The 25617-nt window shown below is 38.5% G+C and overlaps 2 protein-coding genes across 3 annotated transcripts in view; both read left to right on the top strand.

The window, feature by feature from the left end:
• Window positions 1-19008, top strand: part of LOC306870749 (extracellular matrix organizing protein FRAS1-like) — a gene marked incomplete at its 5' end in the record, with an annotated part of 124404 nt that extends 105396 nt beyond the window's left edge. Inside the window, 24 exons of the mRNA XM_079418171.1 lie at window positions 2941-3054; window positions 3212-3362; window positions 3874-4033; window positions 4134-4302; window positions 4421-4667; window positions 5738-6082; window positions 6642-6802; window positions 6888-7035; window positions 7132-7337; window positions 7523-7679; window positions 8099-8299; window positions 8385-8572; window positions 9516-9791; window positions 9991-10223; window positions 10549-10709; window positions 11242-11456; window positions 11573-11723; window positions 11848-11955; window positions 12834-12993; window positions 13081-13197; window positions 13428-13594; window positions 13675-13880; window positions 15272-15418; window positions 17233-19008. Of these exons, the coding sequence (XP_079274297.1) occupies window positions 2941-3054; window positions 3212-3362; window positions 3874-4033; window positions 4134-4302; window positions 4421-4667; window positions 5738-6082; window positions 6642-6802; window positions 6888-7035; window positions 7132-7337; window positions 7523-7679; window positions 8099-8299; window positions 8385-8572; window positions 9516-9791; window positions 9991-10223; window positions 10549-10709; window positions 11242-11456; window positions 11573-11723; window positions 11848-11955; window positions 12834-12993; window positions 13081-13197; window positions 13428-13594; window positions 13675-13880; window positions 15272-15418; window positions 17233-17793 (4749 nt within the window). The 3' untranslated portion in view covers window positions 17794-19008. The remainder of the gene's footprint in view (window positions 1-2940; window positions 3055-3211; window positions 3363-3873; window positions 4034-4133; window positions 4303-4420; window positions 4668-5737; window positions 6083-6641; window positions 6803-6887; window positions 7036-7131; window positions 7338-7522; window positions 7680-8098; window positions 8300-8384; window positions 8573-9515; window positions 9792-9990; window positions 10224-10548; window positions 10710-11241; window positions 11457-11572; window positions 11724-11847; window positions 11956-12833; window positions 12994-13080; window positions 13198-13427; window positions 13595-13674; window positions 13881-15271; window positions 15419-17232) is intronic.
• Window positions 19009-19283: 275 nt separating this feature from the next.
• On the top strand, window positions 19284-25253 carry LOC306871239 (annexin A3-like). 2 transcript variants are annotated; one of them, XM_079419029.1, is made up of 16 exons: window positions 19284-19349; window positions 19727-19758; window positions 19854-19905; window positions 20565-22275; window positions 22379-22429; window positions 22585-22672; window positions 22770-22864; window positions 22956-23069; window positions 23215-23305; window positions 23380-23459; window positions 23543-23599; window positions 23842-23935; window positions 24033-24128; window positions 24235-24293; window positions 24366-24488; window positions 24740-25253. In XM_079419029.1, the coding sequence occupies exons 4-16, from the start codon at window positions 22261-22263 to the stop codon at window positions 24797-24799; spliced, it is 1023 nt and encodes a 340-aa protein (XP_079275155.1). In that variant the 5' UTR covers window positions 19284-19349; window positions 19727-19758; window positions 19854-19905; window positions 20565-22260; the 3' UTR covers window positions 24800-25253. The 2 variants fall into 2 exon arrangements, with proteins under 2 accessions (XP_079275155.1, XP_079275154.1); XM_079419028.1 differs by lacking the exons at window positions 19284-19349; window positions 19727-19758; window positions 19854-19905 and having other exon boundaries at window positions 21850-21928; window positions 22249-22275; window positions 24740-25251.
• Window positions 25254-25617: the final 364 nt, after the last annotated feature.

Below are 25617 nucleotides of genomic sequence, written 5' to 3'. Positions count from 1 at the left end.
CAGTGTGGTGTCGTCTGCAAACTTCAGGAGCTTGACAGAGGGGTCTTTAGATGTGCAGTCGTTGGTGTAGAGGGAGAAGAGCAGTGGGGAGAGTACGCAGCCCTGAGGAGCTCCAGTGCTGATGGTTCGAGTGCTGGATGAGAATTTGCCAAGCTTTACTAACTGCTGTCTGTCTGTCAGGAAGCTGTTGATCCACTGGCAGACGGAGGTGGGGACGGAGAGCTGGGTTAGTTTATTTTGAAGGGTTTCCGGGATAATGGTGTTAAAAGCAGAGCTGAAGTCCACAAACAGGATCCTCACATAAGTCCCTGGTCTGTCCAGATGCTGCAGGATGAAGTGCAGTCCCATGTTGACTGCATCATCCACAGACCTGTTTGCTCTGTAGGCAAACTGCAGGGGGTCCAGTAAGGGTCCAGTGATGTCCTTCAGATGAGCCAGAACCAGTCTTTCGAATGATTTCATGGCTACAGACGTTAGTGCCACAGGTCTGTAGTCATTAAGTCCAGTAATTTTGTGTTTCTTTGGGACGGGGATGATGGTGGAGCGTTTGAAGCATGAGGGGACTTCACACAGCTCCAGTGATCTATTGAAGATCTGTGTGAAGATGGGGGCCAGCTGCTCAGCACAGATTTTTAGGCAGGCTGGTGACACACCATCTGGACCAGGTGCTTTCCTTCTTTTGTTTTTCCTGAAGACCTGGCACACATCGTCTTCGCTGATTTGAATTGTAGGTGTGGGGGAGAGAGGGGTTGCTGGAGGTGTGAATGGTTGTGTGGAGGGGTGTTCTGGGCGGGTGTGGGGTGGTCGTTCAAAACGACAAAAGAACTCGTTTAAGTCGTCTGCCAGGTGTTGATTCTCCAGAGTGCTGGGGGGTGGTGTTTTGTAGCTGGTGATGTCCTTTAATCCAAGCCACACTGAAGCCGGATCGCTGGAAGAGAATTTGTTCCTGAGCTTGTCAGAATAATTCCTCTTTGCCACTCTGATCTCCTTTTCCAGTGTGTATTTGGCCTGTTTGTACAAGACTTTATCCCCCTTTCTGTGAGCATCTTCTTTGGCCTGACGGAGCTGTCTGAGTTTGGCAGTGAACCATGGTTTGTCATTGTTGTAGAATAGATGAGTCCTGGTAGGAATGCACATGTCCTCACAGAAACTGATATATGATGTTACAGTCTCTGTGAGCTCGTCCAGGTCATTTGCTGCAGCTTCAAAAACAGACCAATCAGTCAGGTCGAAACAGGCTTGTAGATCCCGCTCTGTTTCGTTAGTCCATCTTTTAACAGATCTTAATACAGGCTTCGCAGACTTAAGTTTCTGCCTGTAGGATGGAATAAGATGAACCAAACAGTGATCAGAGAGTCCTAAAGCTGCTCGTGGAACCGAGTGATATGCGTCCTTTATTGTTGTGTAACAGTGATCCAATATATTACTGTCTCTGGTGGGACATGTAACATGCTGTCTGTATTTTGGCAGTTCACGGGAGAGATTTGCTTTATTAAAGTCCCCGAGAATGATTAAAACAGAGTCCGGGTGTTGTTGTTCACTCTCTGTGATCAGATCAGCGAGTTTCTGTAGAGCTGTGCTCACGTGCGCTTGCGGTGGAATGTAAACACTCACGAGAATGAACGAGCAGAACTCCCGCGGCGAATAGAACGGCTTGCAGTTAATGAAGAGCGTTTCTAGATCTGAGCAGCACATCTTCTTTAAAACAGTTACATCTGTACACCACCTCTCATTGATGTAAAAGCATGTCCCGCCGCCGCGCGATTTCCCCGTTGATTCTGTGTCCCGATCTGCTCTTATCAGCTGGTAATTAGGCAGATGGATCGCGCTGTCCGGTATGTCGCCATTCAACCAGGTTTCCGTGAAACATAGAGCAGCAGAGTTAGAGAAGTCCTTGTTTGTCCGGGAGAGCAGAAGGAGTTCGTCCGTTTTGTTGGGTAGAGAGCGGAGATTCGCCAGATGGATGCTAGGCAACGCCGTTCTAAATCCGCGCTGACGAAGTTTCACGAGCGCGCCGGCTCTCTTTCCCCGTCTGCGCCTCCTGAAGCGTTTGACCAGAGCTACAGCTCCGCCAACTACAATGTCCAGCAAAACGTCCGAAAAATCAAAAACCGGTAGAAGATTTTGTGGTGTGTTCTGCCGAATGTTCAGTAGATCATCCCTGGTAAAGCTGATCTTATTTGAAAAACAAAAAACAGGAAAAACAAACAAAAACAATACAAACACCGAGGAGCAACGCACAATAGCTGCCATCAGCGGCGCCATCCCTGCTTATGAGAGCTGCTGGGTGATGTTACAATGGAACAGTTATTTTAAATTATAATATTTCACAATATTACAGTTTTTCTGTCATTTGAATCAAGTAAATATAGCCTTGGTGAGCATAATAAACTTATAAAAACATTAGTAAATTGTACTCCTTCTGAGTGTATGCACACAAACGTTTTTGCATTTCAATATTGTTCATTTCTTTATATCTATAAAGACATGAATATATATTACCATATGAATCACCTAAAGCTATCCTGTCCATTTGTTTAATGTAGTCATTTGGGCAACATGTCAACTCTTACTCTCTCTCCTTCCATCATAATAACTCCATCCATCAGCAGTCGCTTTTTCCTGTTCTAGCTACGTCAGCTGCTCTGGGAGGTAAATGGTTTCTCAGTGGACACTAAAAAAGGGATACCTCATCTTGTCATAAGATGACAAAATAGCAGCCCTATGACTGTTTAATCAGGAAGTCTAATAACACCATTACTCAGCACTTTAGAAAGCTTGGCTTCGAATTAGAATTTAAATATGTTTGATCTGGGATTGAATGGATATTAAAGTGAGCATTGTTGGCAATTACTACTATGGAAATACATGAAACAGGATTTGTATCTGCCAGGAAGGTTTACATTGTGTGTACATGTCAAATAATATCCTTTGTTTCAGGTTGTCACCGCTGCTCCACAAAAGTTCAAAATTGATATTTTACCAGTTGACGACGGGACTCCTCGTATTGTCACCAACCTCGGCCTGCAGTGGCTGGAGTACATGGAAAATAAGGTCACTGGTTTGTATTTATAATCACATAAGAGCTCAATAATAAGAGCTCATTTCTGCCTCCTACTGTCATTGTATTGCATTGGTGCAAAAGTGATTGAATTTATTCACTTCCATACCAAAGTACTGAATGGCATTTTGATGTGAAATGGAATTCTAGGCCACGAATCTGATCACCAAGAAAGAGCTTCTCACTATTGATCCTGACACAGATGATGGACAGCTGACTTATGAAATCACTACAGAAGCTAAACACGGCTTCCTGGAGAGTAAACTCAATCCTGGCAAACCTATTACCTCTTTCACGCAAGGTATTACTGACACCTCCCAAAGCCAAGAGCACACTACGAGGCTGAAGCTATTCTGTGACAAAACCTCCCAAAGAATAGTCAACCGATAGACACAGGCTTGTTTTAATCCACAACAAATTAGATACACTCTGACTAAGGTCCACTTATAGCCAAAAAAACATCAAACTACTGTCACCCACTGTCTTTTTGTTTGGTTTTCCTGTCCCGTGCAAAAACAACCACAAGCCTTCCTCCATATTGTTCATGACCCGTTTTTAAGAATCATCTCTGGCATCAAATTAGTATGAGAATAAATTTTGGGATAATAACCACAGCAGGGGAGGAGAATGATCTTGACACACATAGTCTGTGATTCGTTTTGTACAAAAAACAAAAACCATGGCTCTAAATGTGTGCAGGACATCAAGCTTCAGTTTTTTAATGTGCACATGGTGTTACCTACTAAATACGCCTGCATCAAATTCTTCTAGTACGTACAGAGTATATCATCTTAATTTTCTCTATCTTGCAGCTGACATAAACCTGGGCCTTATCCGATATGTTCTGAGTGAGGACAATGTTCAGGAGACCATGGACAACTTCAGGTTCCTTGTGAAGGACAGCAAACCCAACATCGTCACTGACAACGTGTTCCACATCCAGTGGTCTCTTATCAGCTTTGAGCACAAGAGGTGCATGCTGCCTCAGTTCTAGATGAAGTTTTCATCCAATCACCCTGTTTATATTACAAATGAATGAAACTCATTTCCAATGTGTGTCTTCTGGCTGCAGCTACAGTGTGAGTGAAAAAGATGGAACCGTGGCGGTTACAGTGAAGAGGACTGGTAATCTGAACCAGTATGCTATTGTGCTGTGTCGTACTGAGCAAGGCACAGCCACCTCCACCTCCAGCATGGGCTCTCGGGCCGGACAACAGGACTATGTTGAGTATGCTGGACAAGTATGTTTTAATGTATTCTATATCATTTCTAAGTGTTTTTTTCTATCATACTCAAGTTCCCTTTGATTTGATAGATTAAGTCAGCAACATTCAAATGCTCTTTAATGTGGTTCCTTAGGTTCAGTTTGATGAGAGAGAAGACACCAAGGTGTGCACCATAGTGATCAACGATGACCAGGTCTTTGAGAGCATTGAGAGTTTTAATGTGGAACTGAGTATGCCAGTGTACGCTCTGCTGGGGTCAGTGACCCGCGCTAAAGTCAATATCAATGATACGGAGGATGAACCCACCCTGCAGTTCGATAAGAAGACTTACCACGTCAATGAGAGTACAGGCTTTATTTTTGCTCCTGTTGAGAGAAAGGGTCAGTGGAACCAATTTCTACAAAAAAATAAATAAATACAAATAATACAAATTTAATAGATCTGCATAGGCATATGTTGTAAATCCTATTTTTAATGATATCAGCAATTTGTCGGGTCAACTGGCATAACATGAAAATAGTTTTCATTTTATTGACCAGAATTTTAAAATTGCTTTTTTAAATATTTAAGCTGGAACATTCCTTTAAAGAGAGAGTTCACCCAAAAATGGAAAAAAAATCTGTCATTAATTATTAACTCTCATGTCGTTCCAAACCTATAAAACCTTCGTTAATTTTCGTAACAAATTAAGATATTTTTGATGAAATCCGAGAGCTTTCTGACCCTCCATAGACAGCAACGCAACTACCATGTTCAAGGCCAGAAAGATAGTATGGACATCATTACGGTTCAACCGTTAGAAAACAAAAATAATGACTTTATTTAACAATTTCTTCTCTTACGTGTCAGTCTTCGATACGCGTTCACAAGAGTACCACAACGCATATTTGTGGTACTCTCCTGAACGTTTGGGAGAGTACCACTTCCACAGGTTTGAAACGAATTGAGAGTTGCGGTACTCTTGTGTCAAAGACTGACACAGAAGAGAAGAAATTGTTGAATAATGATTGAACCACTGATGTCACATGGACTATTTTAACAATGTACTTTCCTTTCTGGGCTTTGAACATGTCAGTTGCATTGCTGTCTATGTAGGGTCAGAAAGCTCTCAGATTTCACCAAAAATATCTTGACTTATGTTCTGAAGCTAAGGTCTTACGGTGGAATGACATGAGGGTGAGTAATTAATGACATAATTTTCATTTTTGGGTGAACTATCCCTTTAACATGTATAAATGTACAAATGGCTCAACTAAATTGCCCTTTATATGGTTAATCCATAAAAACTTGCTTTATTCTGAGATCCTAGGAAGATCAGTCAGTGAAAGTTAATATGTACACGCTACTGTAAAAAAAAAAAAATAGTGTATTGATGGTAGGACTACAATTTAGCTTTATTTTTATATTAATCATCTTCATCATCATGGGTTATCTCTTGTGTTTTAATTAGGTGACACCAGCAGCACAGTCTCAGCCCTCTGCTATACTGTGTCTAAGTCAGCCCGGGGCAGCAGTCTGCATGCTCTCGAGTCCGGCTCTGACTACAAGACCCGTGGCATGAGCAGTGACAACAGAGTCATCTTTGGCCCAGGTGTGAGCATGTCTACCTGTGACGTAAAGCTGATTGATGACAGCGAGTATGAACTCTCTGAGGAGTTTGAGCTGGTGCTGTCAGACGCCTCGGACAATGCACGGATGGGTGATGTCACTGTGGCTAAAGTCATCATAGACGGGCCAAATGATGCCTCCACTGTCTTCCTGGGTAACGCGTCCTTCACCTTCAGTGAAGATGCAGGTTGGTGCAGTTCGGTTTTTAAAGATAGTTTAATCTGTGTCAGTTTTGTTTTAAAACATGGTGGTTCATTTATTAGTTTGGAGATTGAAATATAAACAAAGGTAATTTTGAAATTCCAAAAATCATTTAAACAATTTCATTAACAAATTGAATGGTGGAGATTTTCAAACATGAGTTTTTATTATTATAAGGATGGAGTGCAATAAGAACAATTCAAAAACAAAAATACAATTCAAACAGTTGGGCTGTTAATATTATTCATATTTCCACAATAATATATTTTTGTGAGAAACAGTGATGCATTTTTTTCAGGATTGTTTGATGCATAAAAAGTTCAAAACAGCATTTATTTGGTATAGAAATCTTACATTAGAAATGTCTTTACTGTCAAATTTGATCAAGTTAATGCATCCTTGCTCAATAAAAATATTAATTTCTCTCAAAAAATTATATTACTAACCCCAGATTTTTGTACGTATGTGTTTTTATGTTGTTTTTTTTTTTTAAGTATTTGTCCAATACTTACACAATATTGATAGTCTGAGATATTTTCCCGCAGGCACCATTGAAATCCCTGTTTTGCGGCAGGGCAGTGATCTTTCCTCAGTAACCTCTGTGTGGTGTGCCACACGTCCTGCTGAACAAGATTCTGCTACGCCCGGCGTTGACTACATCCCAAGTTCCAAAAAGGTGGAGTTTAGATCAGGCAAGACTGAAGAGGTAATAAAACTAGACTGTTCTTGTATATGTTCTGACATCTGTAAGACGATTGGTGTTTACAGACCTCATGTTTACGCTCTTCTAGACATGTAGTTTGACCATTATGGATGACATTCAGAACCCTACAATCGAAGGGAAGGAGTCCTTCATCGTGTTTCTTAGTTCTCCCAATGGAGCGGTCCTGATTGAACCATATGAAGCCTCTGTCTACATTACTGACACCACCCAAGACAGTGCGTTCACTTGACCATTACAGTCTTAATCACTGAATTAACATCCATGTAACATCACATAAACATATTTATGGAGTCAGTGCTTTATTTTTACAGTACCTAGCATGGAGTTTGACAAGCTGACATATAAGGTGAAGGAAAAAGATGGTGTTCTGCACATCCCCATTTTTAGGACAGGAGATCTGTCCTATAAATCTTCCGTCCGTTGTTTTACACGCACAATGTCTGCTATGGTGATGGATGACTTTGAGGAGAGGAGAAATGCAGATGATTCCAGGATCACTTTCCAAAAAGGGGAAAAGGTATGGTTTATTTTTGTCCATGATTAATTTTTAATCACCTCACCAAACTTCTGTGAATTTAGTATGTCAGCAGAGTGGAACGGAGTCATTTTATGATATGGTATTGTTTTCATATGGCCTCTGTATGGACGTTTTCGCACAATATCAGACAAATAATTTTAAAGGCTCTTGTTTCTGATTGGCAGGTGAAGAATTGTACCATATTGATCCAAGATGACTCTGTGTTTGAGCCAGAAGAGGAGTTCCAGGTCCACCTTGGAAGCCCACAGGGTGACCACTGGATTGGAGCCATGATTGGAGTCAACGACATTTTGACTGTGACCATCACAAATGATGAAGATGGTGAGTACTCTGAATGCTCTGCATTTAACCCATCCAACGTGCACACACACACAGCAGTGAACACACACACACCGTGAACACACACCCGGAGCAGTGGGCAGCCATTTATGTTGCGGCGTCCGGGGAGCAGTTGGGGGTTCGGTGCCTTGCTCAAGGGCACCTCAGTCGTGGTATTGAGGGTGGAGAGACAGGACTGACATTCTGACAGAGACAGACTGGACATTCACTCCCCCCACCTACAATCCCTGCCGGCCCGAGACTCGAACGCACTGAACACACAATCTTAAACACAAAAGGTTTAAACAAATTCACATTTTCAAAGAAAGTAAAATGTATGGCCTGAATGCACTGTAAGTTGCTCTGCATAAAGTTATCTGCCAAATGCATAAATGTAAAAATGTGCACATCATGCGTTTTAGCTCCTACGATTGAATTTGAACAAGCTTCATACCAAGTTCGTGAGCCCCCTGGTCCGGATGGAATTGAGGTTTTGAATATCAAGGTAATCCGTAAAGGAGACCTTGACCGTACCTCCAAGATCAGATGCAGCACAAGGGATGGATCAGCTCAATCAGGTGTAGACTATAACCCCAAGAGTCGAGTCCTTAAATTCAGCCCTGGTAAGTATATTTATTTTTTATTTTTTTAATTTGTAAGGCTATACTTTAATTCTAATCTGATAATTCTGTTGTAATGACTTTTCAGGTGTGGACCACTTCCTATTTAAGGTAGAGATCCTGTCTAATGAGGACAGAGAGTGGCATGAATCTTTCTCGTTGGTTCTTGGTCCAGACGACCCTGTTGAAGCCGTGCTTGGAGAGATCACCATGGCCACAGTCACCATCTTAGATCAGGAAGCTGCAGGAAGTCTCATCCTTCCAGCACCACCCATTGTAAGAGAAAGACAGTAGATGCTTGTAGGGCTGACATTTAGTAAATCAAAATCTACTTGTCAGTTAAAACAAAAAATGCATCATATTAATAAAATCACATACACTACCGTTTATAAGGCTGAGAAGTCTCGTAAGAATTATTGTTATATGTTATTAAAAGTACAAAAAAAGTATGTGTATATATAATATTTTAATTTATTATAAAGTAATTTATTCCTGTGATGGCAAAGCTGAATTTTCAGTGTCTAAAAATTTTACTGACCCCAAACGTTTGAATGGTAATGTTTTATTTTTTTCTCCCATTTCATTTTCCTGAGAAAAGTCCTGGTAATTTAAAGGAACACTCCACTTTTTTGAAAATAGGCTCATTTTCCAACTCCCCAAGAGTTAAACAGTTTTTAAAGTTTTACCATTTTTGAATCCATTCAGCCGATCTCCGGGACTGGCGGTAGCACTTTTAGCGTAGCTTAGCATAGATCATTGAATCTGATTAGACTGTTAGCATCTCGCTCAAAAATGACCAAAGAGTTTTGATATTTTTCCTATTTAAAACTTGACTCTTCTGTAGTTACATCATGTACTAAGACTGACGGACAATGAAAAATTGCGATTTTCTAGGCCGATATGGCTATCAACTATACTCTCATCCCGGCGTAATAATCAAACTTTGCTGCCATACCATGGGTGCAGCAGGCGCAATGATATGACGCAGCGCCTGAAAGTAGTGCCCAGCTATATCATAACTAGTTACCTAGATAGTCCCTGTAGAAATCAGTATATTATTCCACTATCATTGAACATTTTTTTATAATCAGTTATACTAAATGTAAAAAATATTATTTCTGTTTAATATTAGATTCAGCGAGATTTGTAAGATCTCACAACTCTCTTTTGATTGAATCATGCTCTTTGGCTTCATGTGGACTTGATTCTCTCCTCACAGGTGGTGTCTCTGTCAGACTATGACTACGTCCATGAGGTCACTAAAGAAGGCAGTAAGAAATCTCCATCTCCTGGATATCCTCTGGTCTGTGTGACTCCCTGCGACCCCCATTACCCCAAATACTCAGTCATGAGAGAGCACTGTGAGGAGGCAGGCATCAACCAGACCTCCGTCCACTTCAGCTGGGAGGTTGCAACTCCCACAGACACCAACGGAGCACGATCACCCTTTGAAACAGTGACGGATAACACACCTTACACCACAGTCAATCACATGGTCAGTTTGATATTAAGTCTGGTACTAAATTGAATATTTCCGACAGTGTTTTTAATCTAGCTGTTAACTAAAACTGCCAATAGTGCAATCAGCTATGTGGTTTGGCATATTTAAAATGTTTCTATGTAATATAATCTAGAAGCATTTTCACTTTTTATCTTGGGTTCCTGTGGTTAAATAAATGTTTTTCTCTTCACAGGTCCTGGACAGTATCTATTTCAGCAGACGTTTCCATGTGCGTTGCGTAGCTCAGGCCAGAGATAAAGCCGGGCACCTGGGAACTCCACTGAGGAGCAACATAGTCACTATTGGCACTGAGGGATCAATATGCCACACCCCCGTCACCACAGGAACCGCTCGAGGCTTTCAGGCCCAGTCCTTTATTGCCACTCTAAAATACCTGGATGTCAAACACAAAGAGCATCCAAACAGGTCAGGAGAGAGTTTTTTGTAAGAAAATGATTGAATACAGACATAGAAGTCTTAACTCAGACAGATCCCAGTGTTGTTCTGAGAAACAGTTTTTGAAAACATTTTCAACTGAAACTGCAGCTGTAAGTTTTGTAGAGCACTAGATGAATTTTGCCTCTGGGCAAAGCAGGATCAAAATGAATTTATATGTTTGAAGGAAAAGCAAAAAATAAAGCTGTTAGACAACTGCAGATTCAAAATAACACATATTGCAGCCTAGGTTCAGTACTTCAAAGAAGAAAACAGCATTTTATCAAGTGAGTAATACTTTTTTTTCTCTGAACAGGATCCATATCTCGGTGCAGATCCCTCATCAGGATGGAATGCTTCCACTGGTGTCCACCATGCCTCTGCATAACCTACACTTCCTGCTCTCCGAGTCTATTTACCGTCAGCAGCATGTCTGCTCAAACCTGGTCACACTTAAAGACCTGCATGGCATCTCTGGTGAGAGAAGCCCCATACTAGATCAGATCAGATCAGATCAAAGCAGGGACAGCAGATACAAACCTGTTTTATCCACCGTTTTTATCGACAGCTCGAATGTGCAAGTATTCTGGTGTCAGCTGCTTCCAGTTATTTTAGCAGGACAAAAACAAAAGTTTTGTTGTCATATTATTTTAATGTAGTATCGCAACCATAAATGCACTGGTTTGTAATTCAGTTAGTTTTACTATTTACTGCACTTTGTTATTTTTCTTGTTATTTATCTGTAGTGGCTATACTGGCTAATGAATTGGAAGTCTTGTGCATTCACAGGAAAGTTTACTTCTGCATTGAAACATAAGGTGGATATTCTATGTGACTTAGTTGGCAAAATTGCCTACTCTTTTTATGTAGAATTATTGGAATAATCTTTACAGAAAAATGCTTTAATCATTTTTTTTATTCAATTAAATATGAATAATATTGCAGATTTTTAGAACAATTAGTAATCATATGTTTCAACTCTCAAAATATGTTGTAAATTCTCCCCCAGAAACCGGCTTCTTGGATGATGTGTTGTATGACAGCATATCCCTGGGTCCCGGATATGACCGTCCATACCAGTTCAACCCCAGTGTTCGAGAACCTAGAACCATCCAGCTATACAAGCATCTCAATCTGAAAAGCTGCATATGGACATTTGATGCATATTATGACATGACGGAGCTTATTGATGTATGTGGAGGATCAGTAACTGCTGACTTTCAGGTTTGTGTGAACACATGATTTGCATCCCAGCTCAAATGATGTATAAATATTCTTGTCTAGACAAAATCTGTTGTGGTAAATTTAGTCCATACGTCAATTCGGGTGACTTTTTGCAGGTCAGAGACTCGGCTCAGTCGTTCCTGACGGTGCAGGTGCCGCTCTACGTGTCCTACATCTATGTGACAGCTCCTCGTGGATGGGCCTCCCTGGAGCACAACACAGAGATGGAGTTTTCTTTCTTCTATGACACAGTCTTGTGGCGAACAGGTACTTTTAGCCCCAAAGAAACTGGACATACTCAAGCAAAAATTTGTTGTATAACCTGCTGTCATCACCTAACTGTGTCGCAGCTGATGTTAACTGATTGCTTATGAACATTTCTTTACTCTAGGCATCCAGACAGACAGCGTTCTGTCAGCTAGATTACAGATCATTCGGATCTTCATTAGGGATGATGGACGACTGGTGATTGAGTTCAAAACCCATGCCAAGTTTAGAGGTCTGTAACTTCTATTTTTAGCAATTTGTTCTCATTTCCTTTTTGTTTATGAACATAACCTGATGGTTTTACCTGGAGACATTTAAAATTGTATTTGGACACTGTTTACCGTTAAAAATGCATGAATGTCATTGCATTAGAACAGGGTTTCCCAAACCAGGGTTCATTAAGGAACTGCAGGGGGTTTGTGAGTTGATGAAAAGGTAATAATTAATTAAATCAAATGATACATTGAAATAAAAAAAAAATGCATCTGCACAGTTAATTAAAATAAAATAAAAATTGCATAATTGCTTTGTGTGAATCAAAAAGGTAAATAGAAGCAAACCAAAGCCTGAGATTTAATTAAAAAGTATATAATCTGTCGCATTATGTGTTTCAAAGTGAAGAGTGGCATAGTGTTTGTTTACACGAGCAATTCGTGAGCCGGTGTTTTCAGATTCTAAGTTTACTTTATTTGCACAATCGCATAATTTCCAGTGCTCTTGTGGACAGAATTTTACAACATTTAACCAGTATTCCAAAACAAAGTTAGATAATTTAAATGTTAAAAGTTTGAGACATTTGAAATTGAAGAATTTAAGACATCATTTATAAAATAAAATGATGATTATTATTGTTATACAGCTCACAACAGTAATATATTTCGGTCTTTATTTTTTATAATTACAGTTTAAACTATTAATAATAATAACAATCATAAAACATTGTGAACATGCAAATATGTCATTAAATTATTGAAATACTAACTTAAAGTCTCAGCGTTTCTGCATTAGAATATCCAACCATGAGGCATTTTGAAGTGTGGCATAAGTGTCCGAATACGTTTTTGACATCTTGAATTATGAGTGACTGAAGAAACTTTCCTCTCACTCTAGGCCAGTTTGTCCCTGAACATCACACCCTCCCTGGCCAGAAATCTCATCTGATGGCTCCAGATCACCTGGGAGGCATCGAATTTGACCTGCAGCTAATGTGGAGCGCACAGTCCTTTGATTCACCCTACCAGCTCTGGAGAGCCACAAGCTCCTACAGCAGGTAAGCAGCGTGAAGTCTAATCTTGTCACATAAAGGAAGCGTATCCATTTTAATGCCACTGACTGTGTGCTTTCTGTTGTGCTCTAGGAAAGACTACTCTGGGGAGTATACAGTCTTCCTCATCCCCTGCACAGTACAGCCAACCCAGGCATGGGTCGACTCTGGGGACAAGCCTCTTTCCTGCACGTCCCATGCTCCAGAGAAGTATGTTACCATGGTGCTTTTCCATTGATAACACCTGGAGGACACTTAAATTACTTTTTGCATTGGAAAGGTTTTTGCTGAGCAGTCAGCAGTCTTGAATGATACTGCAGTTGTCATCCACTTTTAGTAGACTCGTTTTACAGGTTTCATCAGGTGCAGACTGTTTGTGTGAGTCAACAAGAATATTCAACAACATGCAAGGGCTTGTAACACTCTATTTCAATCCATAGATTCCTGCTGCCCATCGCCTTCCAGCAGACGAACCGCCCTGTTCCTGTAGTCTACTCTCTGAATACTGAGTTCCAGCTTTGCAATAATGAGAAAGTCTTTCTAATGGATCCTGCTCTCGCAGACATGTCTGTTGCTGAGATGGACTATAAAGGAGCCTTTTCAATGGGTAAAATTAGCAAAGTAATGAAAAAAAATAATTACCGCCTCTATTATGCTTTCACTCATTCATTGTTTGATAATATGCAGGTCAAACACTGTATGGCAGAGTGCTGTGGAATCCTGACCAGAACTTGAATTCGGCCTATAAGCTGCAGCTGGAGAAAGTGTATTTGTGTACAGGACGGGACGGCTATGTGCCCTTCTTCGACCCCACAGGCACTCTGTACAACGAAGGCCCTCAGTATGGCTGCATTCAACCGAACAAGCACCTCAAACACAGGTTCCTGCTTCTGGTAGGTTTCTATCGTAACAGGTCCAGACCAGTTTAACCTGTTTAACAAGATTCATTAAGTGTGGTTACATTTTAACTGATATACTTTTGTGGATGGAAATTTTCATGGAGTTTTTTGAAGATCAAACTGTGTATCTTGGAACTAATATTGAGACTGACAGCTATAATGATTTAACAGCAGAGAATTTTAAAGATGCAATGAAAATGAATCATGAAAACGCAAAAACAGTTAATAATTAAGTATGAGATAATGTACACTTTCACAAAAGAATTTCAAATATAAAATATCGTTCAAAGGTTTGGAGTTTGTTTTTTTTTTTTTTATGTTTTTAAAGATGTCAAGATGTCAAGTTTTTAAAGATGTCAAGAAGGCTACATATGTTTGATCAAAAAATACAGACAAAACCGTAATATTATGAAATATTAGTACAACTTAAATTAAACATGTTCCAGTTCAATATATTTTAAACTAATATTTCAGTGAATAATTCATCAGCCATTACTTTAGTCTTCAGTGTCACATGATCCTTCAGAAATCATTCTAAAGGCTGGAATACACTACACGACTTTTAAAATCTGAACAGATTTTTAAAACACTAGGTATCATACACTTACCGACTGAAGATCATACACTACCAGACTTTAAAGTTGTTCCGATTGCAACAAACTCATGCAGAAACGTGCGCCCTGTTGCTTGGAGATGCATGACAAATGAAAACATATGTTCTAAAATCGGCTGAAAATATCAAACATGTTGATTTCTCCGACTGGATAGAATCAAAGTCTGAAGCTAAAAAATCAGAATCTGTGACCATCATACACTACGCGATTTTCTGTGGAATCTGTCAACTCTAATCTGCAGACTGGCTCTGACTTTCCTCAACTAGCGTCAACTTGTTCAGACTGGAAAATCGGGGCAAAAATCACGTAGTGTATTCCAGGCTTAATACGCTGACTTTGGCACTCATGAAACATTTCTGATTAATATCAACATCGAAAACAGTTGTGCTGCTTAATATTTTTGTGAAAACTATGATACATTTTTTCAGGATTATTTATTAAAAGAGTAGCATTTCATTGAAATAGGAATGTTTTGTTACAACGAAAAAGTCTTTTCTGTCACTTTTGGTTAATTTCATGCATACTCGTTGATAATAATTTTTTTTTTTTTTTTAATTATTGACCCCAATCTTTTGAACGGTGAAGTATATTAGCTTAAAGCTTCCTCTAAGAAAGACAGATGACCAAGACAAACACGCCATCTTTATTATAATAATATTAACACTGGAGTTCTCTGAAGTAATTTTTAGCTCATATTCAGTACAAATAATCGATCACAGGATTAAGTATTCCAGAGAGCTGTGTAATAATTGTAAATAATGTATCACATAGGACCGGAAGCAGCCTGATGTCTGCGAGCGCTACTTCCATGATGTTCCATTTGAAGCCAAGTTTGCATCTGACATTCCTGATCTCCAGTCCTTGTCTGCGATGCCAGGTGTAGACGGTTTCACAATGAAGGTGGATGCCCTTTATAAGGTCAGTGGCTGCAAGCTTCTCCGAAAAGTCAAGTTGTTAAACAGACCTTCTCTTTGACACATATTAGAAATCCTGGCAAATGTCAAAGCCAAAGCTATTCAGTTGTACCCTTCGGGGAAGTGCCTTGTGTAACGTAAACATAATATGTAATTTAAAGGGAAACAGTTTAATTAAGCTCAAAGGGAATAATTTATGATTTTATAGGGAATTTGAACAGAATCACTGTTTTACGGCTGATCACTGAGGCGGCAGCGATTCACTGAAGGAGCCGTATAACACCAACTCTGCACTGGATATTAAAATCCAAAATATAGTGAAAACACTTTAATAGCACAGTAACAAGATCAGCAGATTAAGACATTAACTTGTGAGCACAAAACACAAGATACTTCTCTTTTCAATATAAATAAGGCTTTATTTGATAAATCTAAGACATGTAAACTAATCTAACACATGAACACAAGCATTCACACATTCACACGTTGCAGAAGGAGAGAAAGTAAGGAAAGGAGTTTAGAGAATGAAAATGTGATATATCCCAATTTTACAGCAATATGTGCAATTTCATAGACCTGAACAACCATCAATCACTTATTTAACCCTCGCTTTGAGTTTCTCAATGAGGCTAAAATTTATATTAAATGCACCAATTCAGTTAGAATCTGGAGGTTACTCGCTTGCGTTGCTAAGGGATTCCCTTTTGTCGTAGTCTTTGCAGAAAGGGGGTCTCCCGAGGTTGCTGATTGGCTGAGAGTTCAGTAGTCGTTGAAGTGATGTCTTGGGAAGCCAATGGTTGGGCGTTGTCTGAGAATGCGGAGTTGTGGCTGGTAGAAGTTTTGAGGCGGTCACAGACTCGAGCTGAACTCGGAGACGAGGGGTGGTGGCAAAACTTAAACTGAGTACACAAAACTCGCAACGGAAAAGAAAATAAATTAAAGTAAAAGAATAAAGGGATGTAAAGAGACTAGGTGGGTTTTCTTCTCATTGTGGTAGCAGCTGGCATGTAGGCCAGAGCACGCTCAAAGAGCAGCGTCAAAAATGCGGTGGCAAAATTTGAAGCAAAAAAAAGAAGAGGAAGAGGAAGATGATTTGAGAAAGAGAAAAATAAGAGAGAGTTTGATGGTGTCCTAAGTTTTTAAACTCAGCTTCTGGACACATCCCATCTGGTGTCTTGACCAATTAGATAGGCTTAGCTAGGGGTGTTCCTTCCATCATAAATCAGCATGTTATCAGTCACATGGTCCGAATTTTACACACTCTTGCAAAGTATACTTTTGGATGTGATTTCTTTAACCAGAATATGATACATTTCACAAAGAATCAATTGGAAGAAACGTTTCAAGCTAGAATTGTCAAACTCATACATACCAAACACGCATATGAATCCTTCAGCTATTCAATAATGATTAAAAAGACATACTTAATATTTGATTAAAACATGATAGTCTAATGTGTGGGCTACAAACATAATATGGGGTTCTGCATAGAAATAATTCATAAGTCCTTTTAAGATGATTTTGGTGCATATGAAAAAGAGAGTCTCTGTGCCATTCTGTGGAGAACAAAAAGGGTTTGGAAGGAATTTCAGTCTGGTTCTTTGTCTTGGGTGGGGGAAGACCAAATCTCTTGATCAAATCTTAAATTTGTCTGATTCGGTCTGTGATATCCTACACTTGATCTGTTTGTTTAGTAAAAGATGCCAGGCTGACAGTGTGCCATATAGGAAACTGGGCTAAAGGACAAGATTATAAAGGGATTATAATGTACATAAGTTTTTTTGGGGGGGTATAATCTTATTTGCATTTGCTCTTTAGGTTGAGGCAGGGCACCAGTGGTACCTCCAGGTCATCTACGTTATTGGACCCGAGTCCATATCTGCTCCCAGAATCCAGCGCTCAGTGACCTACGAGCTCAAACGAAGTCGCCGAGATCTGCTGGACCGTTCAGGTCATCTAATGCTGGATGAATCCCTGATCTACGACAATGAAGGTGACCAGGTAAAGAATGGCACCAACATGAAGACCTTGAAGCTCGAGGTGGAACCATCGGGCACCTTCAATCCCCAGATGGGAGGATCCATTGGGGGTGGCATGGCAGCCATCGTCCTGCTTTTCCTGGTTCTACTAGCCTTCTGCCTCATGGTCAGAAAGTGCCGCAGGGTTGTAAAAAATAGGCCTGTGAAGTCAGTGGAGGATTATCCTCTGAACACAAAGGTGGAGGTCTGTATAGAACGCCTGGAGAAAAACCTCAACAGCAAGCACTACTCTGTAAGAAACATCAACGTCCTCAACAAGAACCCAGAGACCTACAAGGTCAAACAGGTCAATCTGGAGGTCAAACTGCACAACAATCTGAATGACGGCACTGAAGTCTGACCTTCTAGAGTATTTAATGAGAAAAAGAAACATTTTCTATGAATATTTGTAATGACATGATGTTAATGTATTTTTGTATGACCATGAGGATAAAAGGGAAAGTATGTTTGCCAGCTATGCAGTGTAAATCATTTCACAACTGAGCTACCTCAAACATTAATGAACAACACATAATGCTGTCATCAGATCTCAGTTTTAAATCATCATTCTATATAAGAATCATACAACGGTCAGTGGTAGCTCAGCCACTTTGTTTAAATGAATGGAGAGTTTGTATCGCTGCACCTGCTATTTTGTCCTGTCTGTAAAAACAAAGTATTAATAGAAGGATAAGTGCCAACACTTTGGACCGGGTGAGTGATGTAAATACGTTTATTAAGTGCAATTACCGGATGACATGGTCGTCCCTGTATTTTGATTTGGCTTTTGATGCTCTGCCTCATTGTGTAATTTTACTTTTGGCCTGATCACCAGTGTGCCATGCTGATATTTGTCAAGTGCGATTTATTTAATTCCAAATCCGAATAGACTGCCCAAAGTGATGTGTTTGTTAGTTCATGTGAACCTTTGGTACATGTCAACAAGAAACCAAGTGTTTTGATGAACTGTATGAAAATAGATCATAGATTTGATAACCACTATTGATTTGTTGTCAGTCTGCTGACTCCATTGAAATGCTGTAGCCTTTATAATTTTACAACACTGGACAACAAAATTTATTTTGTTTTATATGACTGCTGTCTGTACTGATATAACCAAACACTACCAAAAATCTTCACTTTTTTTTTTAAAGATTATCCACCTCATGTTATCCTGCATTATTTAGTATTAATGTCACATCATGTATTAAGTAAGGCACATCTATAGTTTGTATCGTTTGTATAGTTTATTAACTCAAATGTAGTGTATTGTTGTATTAAGTCATCACTTGTCACATGGCGCTGATTTTGATCAAGAATATCCAGAATCTTTAAAGCACTGGGTGCAGTGTGGAAAATGCTAGAATTATTACTTCATGAATCTCTCTCTCTCTCTCTCTCTCTCTCTCTCTCTCTCATATTTCTCTGTATTTGGAGTTTTATTCCATTTTGTCCATTACTGTGTTTCTAAGTGAGTGCCTATTTTTGGAGATATCAGTTTTTGGTGCTATCATTTATGGTAAAAAAAACATGATGCCTGTACTTGTGCCTTTCTAGCAATAAAATGAATAAACCTAATCCTAATGCGTGGAACACTTTGCTCAAATTTAATCTATGTTTATTTAATCTATCACCAAATTCAATTTTAGGAGACTTTGAGTTTCATTATATACAGTTTGTGTGCAAAAATTTTTATCCTAAGACAACTTCACCTCACATGATTGTTATGTGTTACAGCAATAGTACCCTAGTTGTAATGGTAATAGAATTTATTTGGAAGAACGAAATAAAAGTACATTAATTCTGAATTATGTAGAAAGCCAGCAGCTCGTTAGTAAAGAAGGGAGAGGCTCAGTAAGAATGCATTCCTTTTGAAATCGTGGCTTCATGTCTCTCACGCCCTGAAAAAGCAAACAGGTAAGAGTTTAACTTACCTCTATTACTTTGTAACGCGAAGGTAAGAGCGAAGACTTAAATGTATACAAAACCGTAGGTAGTACTAATTATAAATGTTCGTTTAATTAACATAACGTATACAATTGATGGCCAGCATATTTTAAAGGCATAGAGAATGCTTTAAACTGATTGCTGCAGTCAGTCAGGAATCAGTGATAATACGACAGACCTGGTCAAAACTTAAATAGTCGAGTATTTAAGTTTTGGTTTTATAAAGTGAAAGCAAGAAAAGTAAATGTGAATGAAATAGATTCTCCTGCATGAGTGTAACCACAAAGATCAGGATTAGTAATCGATTAAATGAATCGAATCTGAACTGTAAATGTGTTTGTTTAAAGAATCCTCCCAATTAAACATGTCAGACTTGTGGGTAAGTAAAATTTTGCAAACGTATGCTCTCCCAAAATGATATTGCAGAACATTGCTGAAATGAAATTGACTGAGATTTAACGCCTTGTATTGCAGGATGACTTGGAAAATTTTGATCGTGCCCCCCCCCCCTTCTTTCACAGCAGCGGTAAATAATTTGTTTTAGTCCATTTTGGTTGTATGTGTAATTTAATATTTAATAAATTTGCGTTTGGCCTTGAATATTTTATATTTTAAAGGGAATTTATTTACAAACCAAGAAGACTTGGATAAATGTTGTCCTAATATAACTTACCTATTAGTCTTTTGGCTTTTTAAACAACTGTAAAAAAAAAATAAAAAAAGTAAACATTAAGTTTCATCAGTAACATTTAAATTTGCTAGAGTAGCCTAAATAAAAATGTACTTTGAAGACTTTTGATTTAAAGCCATAGTTATTGAGACACAGTCCTTAGACAAATTCCTAAAGTGACAATTTATTTTTATTTTTATTTTTTTTACTGCTCGTTCTTCTTCAGCCAGGGGAGAGAGGTACCATTAAAGCCAAGGCTAACTTCAACGTCAGTGAAGATGTTACTAAATTCTGCACTGATGGTATAAACACCTTAGAACAGGTTCAGGCCATCTGCCATTGTTCTTTAAAATACCGAGTCCAGTAATCTTCACGTTTTGTTGAATTATGCCCTTGAGATATCATAAAATCACAAATGATTTCACTCTTTGTTCTTGTAGCTGATGTTGTGGCACAGTCTGTACTGATTGTCTCTGTGATCATGACTTTGGGTGTTTGCTGTTTATTTATTTCAGTCAGATGTATCTGGCGGCTACAGTGACTTCTTGAAGATGATCTGTGGATGAGAAGACTAGCCTGTTAACAAAAGAACCTCCTTGGGATATTTTATAAAATGGTTTCATTAATAGCATTTTTTCCAGCTGTCTTAGGAAATATATCACATATATTTACAGTTTACTGCAGATAAAGGTATAGAGTGAGATTCATACTGATTTATATTTAAAACACTTTTTGTTTTTGTCTTTTTGAGACTTATTGGTAGTAAATAAGGGGAAGGGGAATAGGGGAAGTCATGGCCTAATGGTTAGAGAGTCGGACTCGTAATCCAAAGGTTGCGGGTTCAAGTCTCGGGCCGGCAGGGATTGTAGGTGGGGGGAGTGAATGTCCAGCGCTCTCTCCACCCTCAATATCACGACTGAGGTGCCCTTGAGCAAGGCACCGAACCCCCAACTGCTCCCCGGGCGCCGCAGAATAAATGGCTGCCCACTGCTCCGGGTGTGTGTGTGTTCACTGCTGTGTGTGTGCACGTTGGATGGGTTAAATGCAGAGCACGAATTCCGAGTATGGGTCACCATACTTGGCAGTATGTCACTTCACTAAATGGTGCCGCGTAGCAGCAGACATGACTTCAAAACATGAAACATTAAAATTTATGAATTAATGAATCATGGATGTTAAAATTAGAAACTAAAATATGCGTATTTTGTGGAATTCCATCTTTTGGTTCTGCATAAAGTATTCATTGTTTGTGTTTTTGTCCTTCATAAATTATGTGCATCAGCAGAGTGTTTTAATCACTACAGATTTGCTGTCAGTCTGGTGACTCTCTATTTATTTCTCTCCATTAGGGTTTCAGCTTTTTTTTCATTAGGCTACTAAGTTTTCTAAGTTTTTAAAATGCCAGGTGCTATCATTTATGATATAATAATCAACAGGATGTTTGTATTTGTACCTTTTAACAAATAAATAAATTAATAAACATATTCCACAATGTGCTCATACTTAATGCATGATTATTTAATCTATTATAATCTTAAATTTTACTAATTTTTGTATAAAATATCTCATTCATTGCCAGAAAACCTAAAACCACGTGTAACTACCATCAGTCGTTTTAGTGTGTTTTAGATGTAGGCTACAATCATATTAAAATCTGATATGGCCTTCATAGGGATTACATGATCACTACAGAATATTAAGAAAATAAAGTGCAATTTTGCTATTGAATCAAATGGTAAATTACAGCAGCGCGTTGGATGTTCATGAAGGGAGAGGCTCAGTAAGAATGCATGTCGTGTCGCACACGCCCTGAGGAAGCAGGTGAGGAGAAGTTAAACCGGACAGGGGGACACGTTCAGTGTGGATTTATATCGCAAAGGTGAGTACAAACTGAATAATAAAAAAAGATATATACAAAATCGTAGGTTTCAGAGACAAGTTTTCTTAGTTTGATTAACATAACTTCGCATCTGCTTTTGATATAGAATCGGAGCAGATGGTGTTATTAGAGATTGAGAAGGCGGTAATGTGATTGCTGTAGTCACTCGGGAGTCACTAAAAAGTTTTTGTCAAAGCTTATTTTTCTGTAGTCTTTCAAATCAGTTTACCTTTGCGTATATAAAGAAAGTGAAAATGAAAAACAATGTAGTCTACCTTATGGATTCTGAACTGAAATATATGAATATTTGATCACACTAGAATTCACAAAAAATGGCAGACCTGTGGGTAAGTAAAATATTAAAGCTACATTCAGTCATATCTGTTACTTAAGTAAAGAGTGAATTTGAAGAGCGTTTATTTTATATTTAATTAATTTCTTGTGTTGCAGGAAGACTTGCAAAGTGTTGCGAATGCTGCTCCTGCTTCATTCACAGCAGCGGTAAACAAACGAACAACTTTGATTTTGTGTGTGTGTGTGTGTGTGTGTGTGTCGAAAGACTGGACTGTAACTAGTTGTCTCAAATTTTTAACAATTTGTTTGTTTTTTTTTGTAATATTGATTGGTTGGTTGATTGACTGCTCGTTTTTCTTCAGCCAGGGGAGAGAGGTACCATTAAAGCCAAATCTAACTTCAACGTCAGTGAAGATGTTGCAGCCCTCCGTAAAGCAATTGAAGGCATAGGTAGGCTACTGTAGTATAGTGTGTTACGCATGTATTATGTAATATGTGTGTTCTTTGTATATACATGAGTTTATACTGTACGTGTATACTGTGCCAGGTACTACTGAGAAGACTCTGATAGACATACTGACTCACAGGAGCAGCAGTCAGAAACAAGCTATTTCAAAGGCATATGAAGAAACCACAAAGAGGGTAAATCTGTGTCCTCTCACTGATACTCATTTGATGAAAATGATATTATCATATGATGAACATCTGCCTAAGTTGTCTGTCCTGACCATAGATTCTTGTAAATGACTTGAAAGGCGACACCGGGGGCAATTTGGAAAAGCTGCTTGTTGCCCTCGCCAGACCGCCTGCACTCAATGATTCCAAATGGCTAATCAAATCAATGAAAGTATGTTACATTTCCTAATTTTTCATTTTAAATCGTGAACAAATTTTAGCTATATTGAACCTGAATATGGACATATTTTGCTTGTTATTTTTTTTTTTTTTTTTTTTTTAGCGTTTTCTTAATACATTCATGGGTTGTTTTTCAGGGGGCTGGAACGGACACCAACATCCTGATAGAAATACTTGCCTCACGGACAAATAAACAAATCAAAGAGATGTCTGCAGCATATGCTGAGAGTGAGATGAGGAATCTATTGTAATTAAATGTGAAAATTACAAAAATGTATAATTGCCTTCCGTTTGCCCAATAGAAACAAAGAAAACGCTGATACAGAACTTAAAAACAGAAGTTTCCGGAGATTTTGGTAAAGCAATCCTTCTGCTTGCTGAGGTGATTAAATACTCATGTATAGCAGTATTGTAATAAAGGCAGCTCGGGAAGTTAATGATATTTTATTTGTCTCTCATTGTAAGGGTGCAAGGGATGAAAGCACCAATGTGAATGCAGACCAGGCTAGAGAGGATGCAAAGGTATAGAACATAATCACTTTTAATTCAATTTGTGATTCTAGCAGGATTAAGTAAAAATATATTCTGTGATATGGAAATACAGTATACATTGTGCTTCTCCTTATCTCAGTATTTCACAGTTTTTATTTCTAAAATTAAGCCCTTCATCTTAGACAGCAAGCCAAAACCAGTTCACCTGTATCAAAGGTGATGTTATGTATGATTAGATGTGAGAACCTACATGTTCTCTGTTTCCTCCACAGGCCCTCTATCATGCAGGCGAGAAGAAACTGGGAACTGATGAGTCCAAGTTCATCGAGATCCTCTGTAAAAGGAGCATCCCTCACCTGCGACAAAGTACCAACATAATCATTTACATTGAAATATAAGTGTTTCGCACAGGAACTGAAATGCCAACTGTGTTTTAAATATAACTTGACATGTCATGTTACAGCAATATTGGAATATAAAAACATCAGTGGCAAGACTTTGCAGAAGAGCATTGAGAAGGAAATGTCCGGAAAATTGGAGGATCTGCTGGTTGCCATTGGTAAATTTTTAATTCTGAATTCAAATACACAATAAGCATTTGGTATTTGATACTTTTTTTTTTTACCTCTACGTATTTTTTATCAAATACACTTTTTTTCTTCTAGTAAAGTGTGTGATGAGTACTCCTGCATACTTTGCTGAAAAACTCTACAAAAGCATGAAGGTACAAATAGAAATTATATTTTTGTCTGTCATTGAGTTTATACAACACTGATGTTTATTTGTGAACCTGCAGGGAGCTGGTACAGATGAAACAACTCTGACCAGAGTAATGGTCAGCCGTGGAGAGGTTGACATGCTGGACATCAGAGCTGAATTCAAGAAGCTCTATCAGTGTTCACTCTACAAGGAAATAAATGTAAGTTTTCTCCACTGATGGTATAAACACTTTAGAACAGGTTCAGGCCATCTGCCATTGTTCTTTCAAATATGCTAGAAACCTATTAGTAGGTTTATTAGTTTAATCATGCCCTCAAGATATCATAATCCATTCTTCATATCTGATGATGACCATATCTGTCACTATATTCCATGCAAATGAAACTAATTTTAGATTATGAGTTTTGTACTTGATGTTATGATGAGTGACATTGCTAATTTTTATTTCAGTCTGATGTGTCTGGCGACTACAGTGATTGCTTGAAGATGATTTGTGGAGGAGAAGACTAACCCAGAAATGCTACTAATGATGTCCTGTTTGGTTATTTTGCAATGTCTGTTTAATGAATACATGTAAATGTAACATCATTTTTAAAGCTTTTTCAGAAAATATGTAGTTTATGTAGCTGGTATACTGCAGATAAAGGCACAGAGTAAAATTAATATTGATTCATGATTGTGGTTTAAAACATTCCAGTTTCTTTGTCTAAATTACTCATAAGGCTAAATTACTCAATAGCAAGTAAAAACACTGCAGTGTTGGAATTCTGATAAATCAGGAGTATTAAAACAATAAAGAAATTACTATGAAAATTCCTGCATTTTAGTTTTTGTTGTAACAAAAAAAATATTTTAGCATATACATTTTTTGTCCTTCGATATTATATGGATCGGCGGAGTGCTTTTACATGTTGTCTGGGAAAAATAATGTAGTAAAATGATTTATACCACCTATTGGTTTCTTAATCATTGTCCCAAATGTCACTCTGTTCTTTCCATGTCTGTTTCTGCTTCTATAATGTTATTGAATTTACCTGCTGCACTTTAATTATCTCAGTATTGATGGCAGTTTGCCAGACGTAAATGTCATTAAGAAAAAAAAGGACCCTCTAATAAGGCCTTATTCTTTCCATATGGTTCCTGGTTGAACTGTTTATTCTGACTTTTACCTTTTTCATAGCACATTTTAGATTAAATTGTAGGCAGATTTTCCTGCAGATCATATAGACCCATAAAAAATATAACAAGAAAGAACAAAGTTATTTTATAAATATGATCATAATTATGCAAAATCACAGCTCCCAAAAGTGTTATGCAACAGCCAAAAT

This window comes from Barbus barbus (assembly GCF_936440315.1).
Source record: "Barbus barbus genome assembly, chromosome: 6".
NCBI lineage: Eukaryota > Metazoa > Chordata > Actinopteri > Cypriniformes > Cyprinidae > Barbus > Barbus barbus.
The sequence above is the reverse complement of the archived record's forward strand: the minus strand, read 5'-3'. Positions and strand labels throughout refer to the sequence as shown.